Raw genomic sequence first — 19,043 nt, 5'->3', positions numbered from 1 at the left:
GTGCGGGCAGGCTCGAAGATAGGAGACCTCTGGCGATCGAAGAGCCGGGACCCACACAGCTTCCACCACCAACGGCCTGAAGAACACCGGAGCCGCCAAGTCCTGAGTCCCCAGGTGGTCACCGTCTTCTGTTGCAGACCCTGGTACTGCTGGCAGAAGATGAAAACAGTTAATGGTGAGTGTGTATCCACACACCCAGTAATCCTTCACCCACAGGTCTTCAGGGAGGGAAAACCTCCACCTCCGATACAGAATCACCCGTGCAGCTCCTGACAGTTGCTCCTTGGATGGAGTGAGAGGCGAAGACGTCGCAGACTCTCACTGCACGCCAATCCAATTATTACAGACTTCAGGAATACGGCTGCACACAGAACAATAATTAGTCTCAGAAAGTATGAATTGCAGAGAATTACCTTAACGGTAGCTGATTTCTCGGCGAGGAGGTGGAGTAATAATCCGGCTTTTGTAGGGAAGGTGGTGATAGCTGGTGTAAATGAGTGACAGCTGTCACTCTCTGTTGTCTCGGTGCCCTCTCATGCTTGAAGCCCGCACTCCAAGCAGGGCGCCGACTAGTGGTGGTGGGCCAGCAGTACCTCCTCTTCAGCGGCCCACACAACAACAACACTGTAAAACTAACATGAACTTACAGCATTTAAATCCCCAAAACCCAGAACTCCCATGGTGCACTGCAGCCCAAATTCCATTGTTTCCTGGTTAACTAAAATTGCTAATTTCTCCAAATGCTTTTGGCCTATCAACTTTCTGACTTCAGAGCGCTCACCCTTGACCTAAAATACATAAGCATACCAAACGGCAAATGTCAGCTCACCCCAGTTTCTCCATGATGGAAGCCATACACACGCACACACACAGATGTTGCTTGGCTATTATAAGATAGATCTGGCGTGCCCAACCAGTCAGTCATGATTGAAATCCGGTGCTTTGTGCCACAACAAGAAATTTAAGTCACAGCGACTCATTCATTCACATAATCATTTACCAGACATCCACTTAGCTATTTATAACATAGAATTCATCTTAAATGTGATTACATTTGATTTTAATTTAAGTGAAAATGTCTAATTCAGACACCATCAGCATTTATTTTCAATTTATATCCCTCCATCCAGATTAACTTATTGCCCTTCAAATTAAATAATGTAGGCACCTCTCCTCTCAACATTTCATTTTCCTTGAAATGTGCTCATTAGTTTCTTTCACTTCCAAACTCCAGGTAGTTTTCCTTTAGATCTGCAGTGTGCACATTTCCATTGAAAACTAAAAACATAATTGTATGGCCAGACATATGGCCAGAGTCGTGTCAGTTTCCCTGTGAAAATTAATGTGCATTTTTTTGGGGGGGGGAACACGCACATCAAGCCTCAGGTATTGTTCCCGTGTCTCAGCGAGCACATTCTAAGATGAAGCATGTGTTAGAATACAGCTTCAGTCCTCATGCTGTAATTGCTTTGAAGTAACCATGAAATGAAAGTGATGACGGTCTGCTCTCATTTAACTGTGAGGTTCCGGAGAGGGAGGAGTGTGGGAAGGGCAACAAGAGGTGTGAGTGCAGAGAAAAATGTTAATGAAAAAGCAGAGATCATCATTTAAATGTCTGTATTCATATCTCTCCACCAGCTCCCACATTCATCCCATCACTCCAGTCAAGAGCTGATTCTCAATGAAGACGAGAAAAAGCTATTAGCGAAGGAGGGTGTGACTCTGCCGAGCCACCTACCTCTCACTAAGGTAACCCGAAACAAATATTACTTCAGCGAGAGTTTGTTCTGTGAAGGACGGAAACTGAATGTTTACCCACTTGTGTTGTAATCAGTGTGAGGAAAGAATTCTGAAGAAAATACGCAGAAAGATTCGTAATAAGCAGTCAGCCCAAGAAAGCAGAAAGAAGAAGAAGGAGTACATTGATGGGCTTGAAAGCAGGTAAGACATTTATCAGTATAAAACACACAAAACATAAAGAAGAATGTTGGACTTGTCTGTGAGTTCTTAAACTTAAATATAAATGGGTGCCAAATTATTATAGTTTACCTCAATCTATCCATGTGTGTACAGAATAACTGGTGCTTTGAACCAATTTGGACCAAACGTGGTGGAATAATTGAGGGTCATCTAAAGATCAAGTCATTTGATTCTGAGATATCAAAGGACTTTTTCTAGGAGGGACATGGAGTGGAGGCACGTCTTCTTTGCATCAATCAGAATCAGAATCACCTCTATTGTCATTGCACAGTAAACCAGCACAATGAAATTTGCTTGGGCATCCTCAAAAAAACAAAAGGCATCAAAAGGCATGTGGTGAGGATGCCCTCTGGCCACCTCACTAGGAATGTCTTTCATGCATGGCCAAATCAGAAGAGGCCCTGGGAAGACCCAGGACACCCTGGAGGGATTATAGTATGCAGCTGGCTTTGAAGCACCTCGTGATCCCCCAGGAACTGATCCAATGAGTGCTGGAGGTAGTAGGGCATTGGCCAAGGATAAAGTCTTTCTGTTGGTCATTGTTGAATCTTTGAATTTAAAGGTCAAACTTATTTAATCAAGTCAAATTTGGGAGCATGAGCTGATGTTGCATTTCATCACATCCTTCACCACCACAGAAGCGTCTTGGGTCCTGGATGGTAACCATTCAGGTACATTACCGGTCAACTCCCACAGACAAGTGAAATGTGAACAACCATCAGCCCTCTCCAACCGCTGGAGTCTTTAACAGTCAGGCACCTGTGTTTTGAATCATGCACAGAGAAACACCCTACATGTATGAACTGTCAAAGCTGACATTCCCTTAAAATGTAAGTGATACCCCTCATCTGAGTCTCCATAAGCAACTCGTCATTTGACCCAAAGCTATTCGATTGGTACCCAAGGATAGTCCTAATGGTACCAAAGACATACAGTCATTGCCTTGAGTCAGTGGTTAGTATCCAAGTCTCACAAACATACAGCAAATCACCAGAACCCTAAAGACTTGGACCTTTATTGCCCTGCAATCTCCAAATACCTCCGTCCAGGGACCTCATGAGGTATTCCGAGGCATCCCTCAATCTCACAGGCCAGGTACCTGAAGACATGAATATCACTGTTGAGTGTCTCTACTGTCCCCACATACAGGTACACTCCTGATGGCAACGTCCAGTAAGCCATTTAAACCCTGGATCTTAGTCTTGATCCAGGACAATCTTAAACCCAGACACTCTCCCAGCATCTCCAGTGCTGCAATCAGGGTATCCATTAATTGCGTAACGATCACAGTATTAAGTCAAGGTCAGTAAACCTTTCCTCAGCAGCAAAAGTATCTAATTTGCTGGTTTCCACAACCCAACCCAACACCCAGTCCATGAAAGCATGTAATTGGCTCCGATATGAGCCACCAAATAATCACTTACTCACTCATCTTCAGGACCGGGTTGCAGGCCCACCAAATAATTCATTGTGTTAATATGTGTTCCTTGGATAACATCAAGCCATTACCCAGTAAGTGATTTTATTCCATAGTTTCATCTTGCAGTTGTATGATTACAGTATATGTGGTATTACCTCAACACTGACAATCAGTAGCTGCAACACCAACCTTCCAGCCAATTCCACGTAGATAAAGTAAGCAAATAAAATTTTACCACTGGAAAATCGCACTCACTCATCTCTAATGTGAGTGAAAGCACTCGAGGAATATTGTTGAAAAAGAAAACAGCAGAAAATAAAAAGGACTCAGGTTTCTGTCATTCCACACGTGTTCATTTGTTTAACAACAACTTTTTGTACAGCACTTTTATCCATTTATTAATTTATTTATTTAATTACTTGTTTTTAAATCTAATGAATCATCTCCAGTTTAATGACTGTTTGGAGTCACTGCCAAAGTATTTCTCATTGTTTAGTTGAGCTTTAATGTTTGACTTTTTTTCTTTACTCCATTAAAGATATTTCTTCTTCACTGTGTCATGCTCCTTCAATTTGTGCTCATTATCCTCTCTAGGATGGTTGCCTGCAGTGCACACAATCAGGAGCTGCAGAGGAAGGTCTCTCAGCTGGAAAAATGTAACATGTAAGGCATATTAAAATCTTTCACTCCTCAAAGCCAAATTAATTGTTTTGTGACTTTATGACTGTGTTATAATGAAATTTTCCACTAATAAAATGTCTTTAGTGTTTTGTTCCCCGCACTGATACAGCATTGGGTTTATACAGCAAAATGTAGGTGAGTGGGTGTGTGAGTGGTTGAGATGATCCAGGGGTCTTCAACCCTGCTCCTGGATGTCTTTACCTAGTCAAGGCCCTGTAACACCTTGGCGATTCAGCCAGCGTATGCTGACTTATGCAAATATGCTGGATACATTGAATAAGTTATGCAGCTGTCACACCATGACAATTTTGCCAGCGTATGCCAACAGTCCCATTTCCACCAAGCGGTCCGGGTTGGTTTGGTACGGGTTGGAACAGTTAAGTCTGGCTTGGTTTGCGTTTCCACCCTTTTGTTTGGCAGGCAGCGCAAGTGGATATTGAGAAGCACGTCATCGAGCACGCGTACACTGTCGCACTGCCTCTCGCCTCTACACGCAGGCCAAACAGAGTAATTTAATGTTTTTTTAATTAGATTTTATTTTTGTCTTGGTGGCTCATGTCTGTGGTAAACGCTGATGTGAATGAATAAGGCACTGTGACTCTTTCAACTTTTAATAAAAATAAGTTAATTTTCTTGTTGTGGCACAAAGCACCGGATTTCGATCGCAATCAACTAATTGGTCACCTCACATCTATATTAAAATAGCCAAGCAATGTCTGTGTGTGCGTGTGTATGGCATTGATTATGACAAAACTAGGGAGAGCTGACATTTGCTGTTTGATATGCTTATGCATTTTGGGATGAACACTGCAAAAACAGAAAGGTGATAGGACAAATATTTTTTGAGAAATTACTGATTTTAGCAAACCAGTAAACAATGGACATTGTGCTGCAATGCACCATGGGAGTTCAGAGTTTTTGGGTTTTAAATCTTATTGAGGTTCATGCTAATTTAACAGTGTTGTTACTGTTGTTGATTTATTGTGTTTTTGTAGTTCAAATGGTTTAGTCAGCTTAGTTAAGTGTTATGTTGCAGTTACCATGAGTGACCTAAGTGTCACGCTCCCAGTACCATAAGTGAAAAGTGTAGTGCTTTTAATGCTTTCCACCACAGTCTTTCTTTGTCAAATTAACAGCATCTTCTTACAGCACATTGCAGAATAGATAAAAAGCTGTGCGTGCGTGCGTGCGTGCGTGCGTGCGTGCGTGCGTGCGTGCGTGCGTGCGTGCGTGCGTTCGTTCAAGTTTGATCATGCACATGCTGTGGAGAGCTGGCATTTGCTGTTTGCTATGCTTATGTATTTTGGATCAAGGATGAATGCCACCAAAACTGAATGTTGATAAGACTAATATTTTTTATTTTTATTTTTAGTGAAGCTACATATATTTGATAACAACACTGAACAATGGACATTGATATTTACATACATTCTGGACTCACATGCCATTCCAGCAGGGGGCAGTAAATCATGTACAGTGATTCAAACAAGTATTTGATCCACTCAATTTTGCAACTTTTCCCACCTACAAAGAATGAAGAGGTCTGTAATTTTATCACAGGTACACTTCAACTGTGAGAGACAGAATCTAAAAAAAAAAAAAAATCAGAAAATCACATTGTATGATTTTGAAATACAGTGGTCCCTCGCTATAACGCGGTTCACCTTTCATGACCTCACAGTTTCGCAGATTTTTTTAGTGCAGTTTTGCATGCTTTTTTTTAACAGCGCGTTGTGTTCTGCGTCCTTATCAGGCAGGCCAGTTTCAGCACCGGTCGGCATCACCGCAATTGCTCTCACTGCGTCCGATGCGCTTTCTGCGGGCTCTGTAAACACAGCAGTGGGCCACTCACACCACCCTCCTGTCTGCTGTGTGGAACTGCGGCAAGTCTGGCAACAGGTCCAGAGACTATGCTTGCTGTTTTGATGCGGATGTTGACCGCAGCCGCAGAGCTCTGTGGCCACCGAGAGAGGACTTGGATTCTTTGCGGGTCCTGAATCCGTACCCCCGGAGGCAGTGAGTGAAGGGAGAGCACGCGCATTGTGTTCTGCGTGTGTCTGTTTATAATCTTCTCGCACAGAAGAAAAAAGAGAGTGTTTACACAGGAGAGAAAAGTGAGAAAATGTTAAGCCTGTTTGAGAAAAGTGTACTTATAAAGTGTGTAGTGAGGGGTTTTACAGCCTTAAAACATCTATAATAATTGTAAAAAATAGCGCTGACTACTTTGCTTATCGCGGGTTATTTTTAGAACGTAACTCCCGCGATAAACGAGGGACCACTGTAATTAATTTGCATTTTATTGCATGAAATAGAAAACAGACCTTAATATTTGGTACAGAAAACCTTTGTTTGCAGTTACAGAGCTCAGATGTTTCCTGTAGTTTTTGACCAAGTTTGCACACTGCAGCAGGGATTTTGGTCCACTCCTCCATACAGATCATGTCCAGATCTTTCAGGTTTGGAGTTTCATCTCCCTCCAAAGATTTTCTATTGAGTTCAGGTCTGGAGACTGGCTCGGCCACTCCAGGACCTTGAAATGCTTCTTACGGAGCCCCTCCTTAGTTGCCCTGGCTGTGTGTTTGGGGTCATTCTCATGCTGAAGACCCAGCCATGACCCATCTTCAATGCTCTTACTGAGGGAAGGAGGTTGTTTGCTAAATTCTCATGATGCATGTCCCCATCCATCCTCTCTTCAATTCAGTGCAGTCGTCCTGTCCCCTTTGCAGAAAAGCACCCCCAGAGTATGATGTTTCCACCCCATGCTTCACGGTTGGGATGGTGTTCTTGGGGTTGTTCTCATCCTCCAAACACGGCGAGTGGAGTTGATGCCAAAAAGCTTGATTTTGGTCTCATCTGACCACATGACCTTCTCCCATGCCTCCAGATGATCACTGGTGAACTTCAGACGGGCCTGGACATGTGCTAGCATGAGCAGGGGGACCTTGCTGCCCTGCAGGATTTTAAACCATAACGGCATTGTGTGTTACTAATGTAATCTTTGTGACTGTGGTCCCAGCTCTCTTCAGGTCATTGACCAGGTCCTCCTGTGTTGTTCTGGGCTTTCTCAGAATCATTCTTACCCCTCGAGGAGCTATCTTACATGGAGCCCCAGACTGAGGAAGATTGACAGTCATCTTATGTTTTTTCCATTTTGTAATAATTACTTCAACAGTTTTTGTCTTTTCATCAAGCTCCTTGCCTGTTGTCCTGTAGTCCATCCCAGCCTTGTGCAGGTCTACAGTTTTGTCCCTGGTGTCCTTAGACAGCTCTTTGGTCTTGGCTATGGTGGACAGGTTAGAGTGTGATTGATTGAGTGTGTGAACAGGTGTCTTTTATACAGGTAACAAGTTCAAACAGGTGCAATTAATCCAGGTAAAGAGTGCAGAATAAGAGGGCTTCTTAAAGAAAAATTAACACGTCTGTGAGAGCCAGAATTCTTGCTGGTTGGTAGGGGGTCAAATACTTATTTCATGCAATAAAATGTAGATTAATTATTTAAAAGTCATACAATGTGATTTTATGAATTTTCATTTTAGATTCTGTCTCTCACAGTTGAAGTGTACCTACGATAAAAATTACAGACCTCTGCATTCTTTGTAGGTGGGAAAACTTGAAAAATTGACAGTGGATCAAATACTTTTTTGCCTCACTGTATATATTAAATGTGTGTGTGTGTGTGTGTGTGTGTGTGTGTGTGTGTGTGTGTGTGTGTGTGTGTGTGTGTGTGTGTGTGTGTGTGTGTGTGTGTGATTTTAATCAGTAAGTTTAATGTAAGTAAATAATAGAATTGAAAATACATTAAAATACATAGTTGACACAATAAAGTGAAACTTCTTTCCATTGTGGTCCATTTAAAAATGAAATGACAAAACAGAAGTAACATTAATAATAGTAATAATAATAATAATAATAATAATAATAGTGTGTATGTGATAACAGAACCTAAACTATTTGTAAATACATTAAGACAGTCTATTAACATTAGAAAATGATGTAATTATCAGGAAATAAAAGGGTTGAGTGCTTCTTCTAAAAACTGTTGAGGTCTAAGGTTTTTAAAAACATTCTGGACTCACACACCATTCCAACTCATTGGAGAAACTTTGCATAATTTATTACCACGCTTGAAAAATGTCAACTACCTATTTTATAAACACAACCCAATCTAGAGCCCATGGATCTGTGTTGCGTTGTCTATACATACTAGTTATACTCACTTATACTTTGTTTGTACGAAATGTGTTTCACACCAGCATTTTTGCATTTACCAGAAAACATGGCATTATACTTTATACACTTTATATACTTTGGTAACGTTTCTTTAATGAAAATATTTTTTTCTTCTTTTTTATTTACTACTCTACGACTTTGTGTTGCTGCAACAAGTGATTTTCCCCGTTGTGGGATCTTATCTTGTGTTATTGTCTGTATCCCTCATTAACTGTTTTTCTCCTGTCCTACTTTAGAATTTTTCTGTCATTTTCTCCGTCATTTTCTGGTTCAATGTACAGGTCACTAATGGAACAGCTGCGCAGGCTTCAGGCTCTGGTCATGAATACCTCTAATAAGCCAGTCCAGGCCGGGACATGTGCAATGGTATGGTGTGTGTGTGTGTGTGTGTGTGTGTGTGTGTGTGTGTGTGTGTGTGTGTGTGTGTGTGTGTGTGTGTGTGTGTGTGTGTGTGTGTGTGTGTGTGTGTGTGTGTGTGTGTGTGAGTGAGAGAGAGAGAGACAGGCAGAAAGACCGATTAACCAGGTATATCATCTGACAAAAAAGTTCATAGCAAGCTAGATTGATACTTTAAATAATTCAGCAGTGAGACTTTTTTGTAATATTGTTCAGTACCCCCACTGCAATAGAGTTAAAAAACAAACAGTTAAAATGAAACAATCAAAATGTGCTTGTAGTGTATACTTTAATTTTTAATTCTATAGGTGTAGCCAAAATTCTTGCATTAACTTTTTCGTAATACAAATGGACAAAGGTTTACATAGTACCTTCATTTTCACAGGTCAAAAGTAACTAGACAAAGTAAATATACAAATTACCACTTGAACAGCCTGTTTTTACCCAAGGCCAAAATATAGCCATCGGGTATTGCGAGGACTTTGCGTCCATCAATCATCCGGTCTGTCCATCTGTCTCTCCGTCTGTCTTTGCTCAGCATTCCTATTACTGTCAGGGCCTTCAAATTCACCAGGACCATTCTTGGGACACAGATCTTGGACAAGTTCAAAGATGGCTAACCTTGACCTATTCTAAGGGGTCAAAAGGTCACATTTTTTTACTTCACACACTTTCATTCATTACATCCATTCTCTCTGTTGTCACAACGTTACATTTACCGGGTGTAATCTCAAGATAATGAACTTTCAGGACATTGAAGCTAGCTGACCTCAGCCTACTTTCAGGATCAAAAGGTCACATTTTATGCTGGGGTTTGTCCACCAGAGCAGTATTTTGGCACTATACTGCATGATTTGGCCAAGTGAAACTATATGTTGCATTTCCTATTTTTATGCTCATATGGCTGAGGATACTTCAACATTGCGTTCTGTATTCTTCATAAGTCAGGGGATGGACACACAAATATTTCCAAGTCACTGAATATGTTTAGTCTTTATTTACATACATTCATGCATACTGCACATACATAGAGTGTGGTACTGTATGGTAAACCGATCTCAGGTAGGCAGTTTTCAAAATTTGAGAAAAAGGAGACTCGTGAAGATGCGTAGCTTACTGTGTGCCGTGATTTCCTTGGACCTCCAGACTTTGAGCATGTTAAATGCTGCCCTTGCCTTGCCAATTCTTGCGCCTACATCTACATCTGTACCTCCTTCCTTGTCAATAACACTGCCAAGGTATGTGAACGTATAATATATAATGTGTACAACTGGTGATGAAACAGACAAAATGTTTTGCAATACACTGTTTCTCCATTAAACAGCACAGAAGCCTATAACTCCTTCAGAGTTGTCATAGGTGTCTTGGTGGCTTTCCTCACTAGTCTATTAATTAATTTATTTCACACTGACTCAGTTCTTGAGAACTGCCTGCTGTACTACAATTTACCAGATTTGTATTTCTTAGTGGTTGATGTAAACTGCATCAAAAACAAATTCTGTGACTTGGAAATGTTTGTGATTCCAGCCTCTGCCTTGTTTGAAGAAAGTTGCCTGTTATAGCAATCATTTGTCTTGAAAATAATCATCATATTTACTTTGCCCAATCACTTATTGGCTTATTGTGTATACATGGAGCCATAATCCTGAAATGATGAACGTGATATTTTTGTTAAATCACTAAAAGCAAATAATCTAGACTAAAAGCACATCTTGATTGTTTCCTTTCCACTCTAATGTGGTGGTGTAGTGACGTAGAATTCCAAAAATTGTGTCAATGTCCAAATACGTATGGACCTGGCCGTATTCACACAGTGGATAAGTGAGCAAACAAAGATGCAGTCTGCATGAAGAAACCTCCATGTGAACATAAGCCTTTGATCACTCCAGTGGAGTGAAGTCCTCAGGGTAGGAGAGGAGCAGAGTTTCAACAATGGAGCTTGAAATCCAAATAGGAATAAGCCTTATAGAACTTCAGAATTGGCATTGCAGGAAATGTGATGATTTTGCTCAGAAAATTCACATCTGAAAGCAGAAACAATATCCAGCAGCAGTCTGGAAGTTCAAGTCAAGAAATGTTCCTTTGACAGACTCAGCATCTTTCTGGCTATCTATTGAACACTGTTACCTTCTCTCTCTCTCTCTCTCTCTCTCTCTCTCTCTCTCTCTCTCTCTCTCTCTCTCTCTCTCTCTCTCTCTCTTTCTCCCACTCTCTTGTATTTGTGTTTTAGGTGCTTGTTCTGTCCTTCGCTCTCATCCTGTTCCCCAGCCTCAAGCTTTGCTCGGACACCAAGGTCAGCCAAGAAGATTTCAGGCCCGTCAGAAGTGAGTAGACTTCACACTCACATCATTAGCGCACACAGATAATCCGCCGCCGCTCTGTCACAGCCCAAGAGTTTCACCCGCTGATGTAAAGGTGCTCACCCGCAGAGCCACACAGTCAGTTCAGTCTGGCGATTTGATTTGGACTTTGAAGTGATAAAAATTATATTCAGTACACAGAGAATCAAATCCGCAGAGGGGTGATGGCAATAGTTACCTCCACCAACGAAAATGGAGGAGGTTTTGTTTGTTTATTTGTGAAAAGCCTGGAGCCCACAATTTTTCACATATCATTATGACATTTTTACTGAAGATTCATATCCTTATAGATAAGAACTGATTCAGTTTTCAAGGTCACAGGTCAAAGGCCAAAGACAGGAAAAATCTTGGAAAATTGGACAAATCCCTATCTTTGAAGGAATTTAAAAAAATTCCAAAAAAGATCAAATTTATTTCATATTCGACAGTGTTTTGTAGGATGGTATCATTTATCAACTGACAAAGTTTGATCCAGATCTGATCCAGATTACAGATTTTGTGACCATTTAAATTGAACATTGAAAACCCCATTTTATGTATATTTTATGTTATATCTTAATCAAACATGCCCCAATCACACTCATACACTCAACAAAAATATAAACGCTTTTGGTTTTGCTCCCATTTTGTATGAGATGAATTCAAAGATCTAAAACTTTTTCCACATACCAGTCAGTATCTGGTGTGACCACCATTTGCCTCATGCAGTGCAACACATCTCCTTCGCATAGAGTTGATCAGGTTGTCAATTGTGGCCTGTGGAATGTTGGTCCACTCCTCTTCAATGGCTGTGCGAAGTTGCTGGATATTGGCAGGTACTGGTACACGCTGTCGTATACGCCGGTCCAGAGCATCCCAAACATGCTCAATGGGTGACATGTCTGGTGAGTATGCCAGCCATGCAAGAACTGGGACATTTTCAGCTTCCAAGAATTGTGTACAGATCCTTGCAACATGGGGCCGTGCATTATCCTGCTGCAACATGAGGTGATGTTCTTGGATGGCACAACAATGGGCCTCAGGATCTCATCACGGTATCTCTGTGCATTCAAAATGCCATCAATAAAACGCACCTGTGTTCTTCATCCATAACAGACGCCTGTCCATACCAAAACCCCACCGCCACCATGGGCCACTCGATCCACAACACTGACATCAGAAAACCGCTCACCCACACGACGCCACACACGCTGTCTGCCATCTGCCCTGAACAGTGTGAACCGGGATTCATCCGTGAAGAGAACACCTCTCCAATGTGCCAAACACCAGCGAATGTGAGCATTTGCCCACTCAAGTCGGTTACGACAACGAACTGGAGTCAGGTCGAGACCCCGATGAGGACGACGAGCATGCAGATGAGCTTCCCTAAGACGGTTTCTGACAGTTTGTGCAGAAATTCTTTGGTTATGCAAACCGATTGTTTCAGCAGCTGTCCGAGTGGCTGGTCTCAGACGATCTTGGAGGTGAACATGCTGGATGTGGAGGTCCTGGGCTGGTGTGGTTACACGTGGTCTGCGGTTATGAGGCTGGTTGGATGTACTGCCAAATTCTCTGAAACGCCTTTGGAGACGGCTTATGGTAGAAAAATGAACATTCAATACACGAGCAACAGCTCTGGTTGACATTCCTGCTGTCAGCATGCCAATTGCACGTTCCCTCAAATCTTGCGACATCTGTGGCATTGTGCTGTGTGATAAAACTGCACCTTTCAGAGTGGCCTTTTATTGTGGGCAGTCTAAGGCACACCTGTGCACTAATCATGGTGTCTAATCAGCATCTTGATATGGCACACCTGTGAGGTGGGATGGATTATCTCAGCAAAGAAGAAGTGCTCACTATTACAGATTTAGACTGGTTTGTGAACAATATTTGAGGGAAATGGTGATATTGTGTATGTGGAAAAAGTTTTAGATCTTTGAGTTCATCTCATACAAAATGGGAGCAAAACCAAAAGTGTTGCGTTTATATTTTTGTTGAGTGTATTTGAAAGTGACGTGCAGACTGGCACCAGACTGGAATCTATCAAGAGACAATCTTCCTCACCACTGAGAGTTTGACACGATGGCTAAAAATTAATAATTTACAATTCAGTAATTTGGTGTGCAACTTTCCATTTATTTCAAGTTTTCTGAAATAAATACAGGGTCAAAATTATATGTACAGCGAGTAAGATTATTATGAATGAATGAAGGAATGAATTTATTCGGCACACACAGATCCAGAACACCAAAAAACTTACAAAGAAAGAAAGAAAGAAAATAATCCAACAAATCGCCCATGTGCCTAAAAGGGTGTAGACAGAAGCAAAAGCTTGTAAATGCCTAGCCCTTTATCCAAAATAAAAATTATACATACGAGGTCTATTAGGTAATAAACCGACCCTTTTATTTATTTATTTTTTAACTATATGGATTTGAATGACGTGAGATTACACCAATGATGCTTGAACCCTCGTGCGCATGCGTGAGTTTTTTCACGCGTGTCGGTGACGTCATTTCCCTGTGGGCAGGCCTTGAGTGAGATGTGGTCCTGCCCTCTCGGCTGAATTCCTTTGTTTCACACGCTACTCGAGACAGCGCGTGTTGCTTTATCAAAATTTTTTCTGGACCTGTGAGGAATATCCGAGTGGACACTATTCGAGAAATTAAGCTGGTTTTCGGTGAAAGGTTTAACGGCTGATGAGAGATTATGGGTGTTTCTGTCGGTGTAAGGACTTCCCATGGACCGGGACGTCGTGCAGCGCTTCCAGGCGCCGTCGTCGGCCTGTTTCGACCTGAAAACATCCTAATTTAAGGCTTAATTCACCCAGGACGTCGTGAGAGAACAGAGAAGATTCAGAAGAGGCCGGCATGAGGACTTTATGCGGACATTCCACTGTTTAAGGACATTTTGTAATGAAAGACATGCGCGCAAATTCGCCGAGTCATTTCCGTGATGACTCGGCGAATCTGTGTGCGCCGCGACAGGAAAAACACCTCCGTGTTGAAAACCATTTGTAAAATTCAGGCGGCTTTTGATGGCTTTCAACAAGTGAGTAACTGAGAAATTGTTTAACAGCTTGGGCATGTTCCAACAAGGTTTCCAACGGAGGTGTTTTTCCTGTCGCGACCCCCCGCGGTCGGGTCCGGCCTGACATGCGACTCTGCCCGCACGTTCTTTCATTACAAAATGTCTGTTAACAATGGAATGTCCGAATAAACTCCTCATGCCGACTTCTTCTGAAAGTTCTCTGTTCTCTGACGACTTACTGGGTCAACAGAGCCTGAAATGTGGAAGTTTTCAACTTGAAACGGTGAGACGCTGCCGCCTCGAAGCGCAGATCGCCATCAGGCGCAGTGGGCCGTCCTTACGGCAACACTACCAGACCAAAATCTCTCATCAGCCGTTAAAAGTTTTACCGAAAACCAGCTGAATTTATCAAATGGTGTCCACTCAGTTGTGCCTTACAGTTTTGAAAAAATTTTGATCAAACAAAGCAGCAGTCTCTGAGCCATTCCTAAACAATGAAAAAATCGACGAGAGGGTGGGCCACTCCTCACTCAAAGACTGCCCACAGGCGAATGACGTAACCGACAGGCGTGAAAAAACTCTCGCATGCCCACGGGGGTTCAAGCATGTCTGATGTAATCACATGTGATTCAAATCCATATGGTTTTTGAAAAAAATAATAAGGTCGGATACTTTTCTAATAGGCCTCGTATGTATATAAAATTATACATATACCCATCATAACTAATACAAAATATAAATGAATCCCTGAACTAAAATTTAAAAAACACAAACATGCAAGCAGCAGTGCACCAAAAACAAACAAAATCACTAAACCTAATTCAAATCATTTTTGTAGAGCCTTTTAAAGCCAACCAAAGTACCAAGTGATTTTATGTTATCCGGGCAGTTATTCCAAATATTAACACCTTTAACAGAAACACATGACTTTTTTATGGTAGTTTGAATCTTTTATTTCTGAAATAATAATGTTCCTCATAGATTATAACTGGAGTCCCTCATTTTAAACAGATCAGTTTTAAACAGTTGATTTTTTTATTTTACAATCAATCAAGTCCCAAAATTTCAAAATATGCAAACAGACAAACAATGGCTTTGTTGGCTCATGATATGGTTTCTTACTAATAATTCTTATAGCTTTCATTTGAAATAAAAATATAGGATTTGTATTTTTTTTTTTTTGTAGGTGGTTCCCCAAACTTCAATACAGTAGGTCATGTATGGAAGCAAGTAATGAGTGATGTAAGGTAACTAATGAATGTTGGGGGAGGAGGTTTTAGATTTAACATAATTTATATGTTTTTCAACTTAGATTATCGTCAATAAAGACCCCAAGAATTAATTCAATAATGCTAAAGTTTGCAAAGTGCTTTTGTAGCTTTATTTGGAAAATAATAATTTGGTGTGCAAGTTTTAATTTATTTAGAGTTTTCTGAAATAAGCACAGTCTCAAAATTTATACATCTGGTAACATTATTAATCCAGTGGTGATGAAAGTTTCAATGTGTCTTTAAACTTACAGAGGCTGATTAACTTTGTATTAGTGATCATGGCTGACTGCAGCTGGCAGTGTTTCTGTGCCAGGAATTCAGTCAGTGCAGATCTGAGAAAGAGAAGTTACACAAATCAGGAATGTGCCTTGAAGACCAAGAACAAAAACATTCAATGTCAGCTGAGAGCATTCTGGTTTAGATGATCAGAAACCATCAAAGCACAAATGACCCCAGTCTTTCTCCAGTGGTGAGGTTTAAAGATTTTGCTTTGTTTTATGTCTCACACCATCTGTTTAATGGTTTAACTATTTGTTTGATACCAACTTTACTGCATTTGTAATTCAGTGACTTAATTTGTGATTTTCACACAACCTCAGTAGATTGAAACTGCTGTTTCTCGCCGAGGACAATAAAGGCCAAGTTATTCAAAACACTCAATTGTCGTAATTTTGGGATTTCATTTTCTGGAAACTATTTGAAATGAGAGTGCATGTGTGCACAGATGCACCAACATCACAGTGTCTGCACACAATAATAAGTGGAGCAGCCAAAAACTTTTTTTTTTTTTTTCTTGCTGTGTTATTGTCACGCAGTCCAGTCACGGTCCCTGCAGAACCTCCAGGCTTCTCGTGTGCTGCATATCGCTGACCACCCGTTCTCTGCTGATGATGAAGCCGACACCCTGCATCAGCATTTGGCAGGAGATGTGAGCCTGGAAGATATTACTACACTGATGGGGAAGCTGGAAGTGAACCAAGCACATTCCACTTTGATGCCCCCATCTCTGAACAGCAGTCAAGAAGAAGGAATCCACCATTTCCACGTTGACCCAATTACCGGTTACATAGCTGCTGTAACCTTGAATCCACGCCACCCGGCCAGGCTGCAACCTCATGCTGACGAGATGTAAAACAAAACAAACAAAAAACGGATCCATATTCTTTTTCTCACAATGTTAGTGCAGAGATTTTTCTAGTTTGTGCTATACACACAAACGCAAATAGTTTTAATCATGTTTTTGGCATTCACTGTCTTTGCATTAAATTTTGTTTCTTTGTTACTTTGTTTTGTATCCGTCTGTGAATTTGAACCTTAACGTGAAACTGTCAAGATGAACAATGCATTCTTTTTCTTCTGGATTTCTGAATGAATCAAGCTTTGGGAGGTAAAAACTGGGTAAATAAAGGTATAATATTCTGTACAGCGTTTGATCACAATGGGTAATTTTCAGCAATTTTGATAATTGGAGAAGCAGTCTTCCTGTGATATTGATTTGAGAGAGTGTGATTCTGAAATAAAAGATGTCAAACTAAGGTGTGGGCTCAGAGTCAATGTGTGCTTTATTTGCTTTTATTGTGTGCTTGAGGAAATTTGTTGGAAATATTTCACTTGATTTTTCTGTCTGAAAATGTTTCAGCATCATCACAGTATGAACAAAGCAAATCTGATTTAAGTATCATTCAAACACAGTTTTTCCCCAGCTTAATACATTTATACCCCCATCACACATAGCCAGAATGAGGCCCACATCCAAAAAGTGAAAATCTGAGCAACATCTGACCACAATTTACATAACTCTGATGGTGGCAAAACAGGATCCGAAACAATTTCAGCGCATATGAGGGAACCTCGAGATGGATCTGGCACGGCAAAGCCTGCTGGTATGACCTGCATGTGCCATGTATAATAATGTCCACCTCCAATGCACACACACACACACCCCGAGCGCAAAGGAACTGTTGATATGTATGTGACACACAGTGAATGTGAACAGCGGCTATCAAACTGAAAGCAATGTGCGCTACTGTGCGCATGCCGCCGCAAATCTGAACAGATTGTTATATCCACAACAGACCTGATAGTACAGATATTTGTCCATTCCTTCCCATGGGCGATAAATAAGTTGAACGATTGTCTCCATCATATCTCTATAGACCACCAGCAGCTCCACCTTTCTGTTGTCCCATGTGCAGTAACGTATCATTGCACGTGCCAGGCTCGGAGCTGATTGGATCTCACCGCTGTAATATATGATCACCTTCTAACTCTGTAGGAGATATAACATGGAACTGTTGTGCCATGTCATGACAGCATTAATAAACATGAATCTCACCTCCAATAATGGCCGAGGAGTGATTCCCAGCACAGTGTGGACATGGAGCCAACACCACAGCCTGTGGCTAAAATCCTCTCACCTGGCTTCTGTGTGCTGGAATCAACCATGAAAAAAATAAATCTCATGTGATAATCCAACCATCACGGTGTCCAGAGTTGCATTGTGCTGCTGAAGTGAGCCAAAACACAAAACAAAAAAGAAAGTTTCCTGGAAAGGCTGCGTCTGACACATGGGACAGCATGGCTCACTGCCAGCAGTGTCCAGTAGCTGGCAACAGCATGCACGTGTGCCGCGTGCACACATAGCTGCTCATTCAGCCATCGTGACCACACACACACAGACACACACACACATACACTCAGCGATCATGTCATCAGTCCACCACCTCTGTTCTACGCACACACGCACATGAGGTCAGTAGCTCTGAGAAGTGGAGGACGAGCGCAAATGTGATTGCATGAGTGAGTGAACAACACTGCAACATGCCTGCTTTGACACATATGCCGTGAGTCTGGTCCATACATTGGTTGTACGCCAATGTTCAGTATCGGCAAGGAGTGTGCAAAGGGAGGAGCACAGCATTCCGTCAGGGTGTGACGATTTACCCAAACTGACCCAGACTGACCCAAACTGACTGGAACATTTTACCCAAATTGACCCAAGCTGACTCCAACAATTTACCCAAACTGACTCCAAATATGACTAAATGAAGTACATTTATTCATTTTCAGAAATGCGCTCCATTCACAAAACGGTACATAAAGTGCTCTCCCTGCCTCTGTCTCACTGTCTGTTTAGAATGCTGAAACAATAAACAAGGGATGTTTAATACGCTTGTGAGTAAGGCCCTATAACCAGCTGATGACTTCTTCAAGCTCAGAACACACAACAAACCCACATCCCGAGAACAGAGAGCACGACCAAGTGCATGTGGTGAATGTAAATCAACCAAATACAAGGGTGCCAGTCCAGGAAGATCTTTATATGTTAATATTATTCTTTATTTTTATGGTATAAGGGGAGGGTATTTACAAGCTTTGCTTCTGCCTTCACCTTTTGGCCACACGGGCTCATTGTGCGTTGTTCTTTTGTTCTTTCTTATGAGTTTTGTTATTTTCTGTTTTATTATTTGGTGTGCCGAATAAATTAATTCATTCATTCATAACAAAACCTCAAAGTCAGACTGCACATGGACAGGAAGCCAGTAAAGGGAAACCAGAACTGGAGTAACACCTAGAGCGTTGCCTGTGAGGATCCATGGGCTCTAGATTGGGTAGCGTTTATCAAATAGGTTGTTGACATTTTTTAAGGGTGCTAATAAATTATGCAGTTAGCTAATACCTGACGTTACTCTAAAA

General features: G+C 41.4%; 1 protein-coding gene across 1 annotated transcript in view; it reads left to right on the top strand.

Moving 5' to 3' along the window:
* Positions 1-16,848, top strand: part of creb3l3a (cAMP responsive element binding protein 3-like 3a) — a 46,598-nt gene extending 29,750 nt beyond the window's left edge. Inside the window, exons 5-10 of the mRNA XM_034180250.1 lie at positions 1,639-1,749; positions 1,835-1,941; positions 3,995-4,063; positions 8,593-8,677; positions 10,938-11,031; positions 16,163-16,848. Coding sequence (XP_034036141.1) covers positions 1,639-1,749; positions 1,835-1,941; positions 3,995-4,063; positions 8,593-8,677; positions 10,938-11,031; positions 16,163-16,479 — 783 coding nt within the window. The 3' untranslated portion in view covers positions 16,480-16,848. The remainder of the gene's footprint in view (positions 1-1,638; positions 1,750-1,834; positions 1,942-3,994; positions 4,064-8,592; positions 8,678-10,937; positions 11,032-16,162) is intronic.
* The last annotated feature ends 2,195 nt before the right edge of the window (positions 16,849-19,043 follow it).

This window comes from Thalassophryne amazonica, chromosome 10 (assembly GCF_902500255.1).
Source record: "Thalassophryne amazonica chromosome 10, fThaAma1.1, whole genome shotgun sequence".
Lineage (NCBI taxonomy): Eukaryota > Metazoa > Chordata > Actinopteri > Batrachoidiformes > Batrachoididae > Thalassophryne > Thalassophryne amazonica.
The sequence above is the reverse complement of the archived record's forward strand: the minus strand, read 5'-3'. Positions and strand labels throughout refer to the sequence as shown.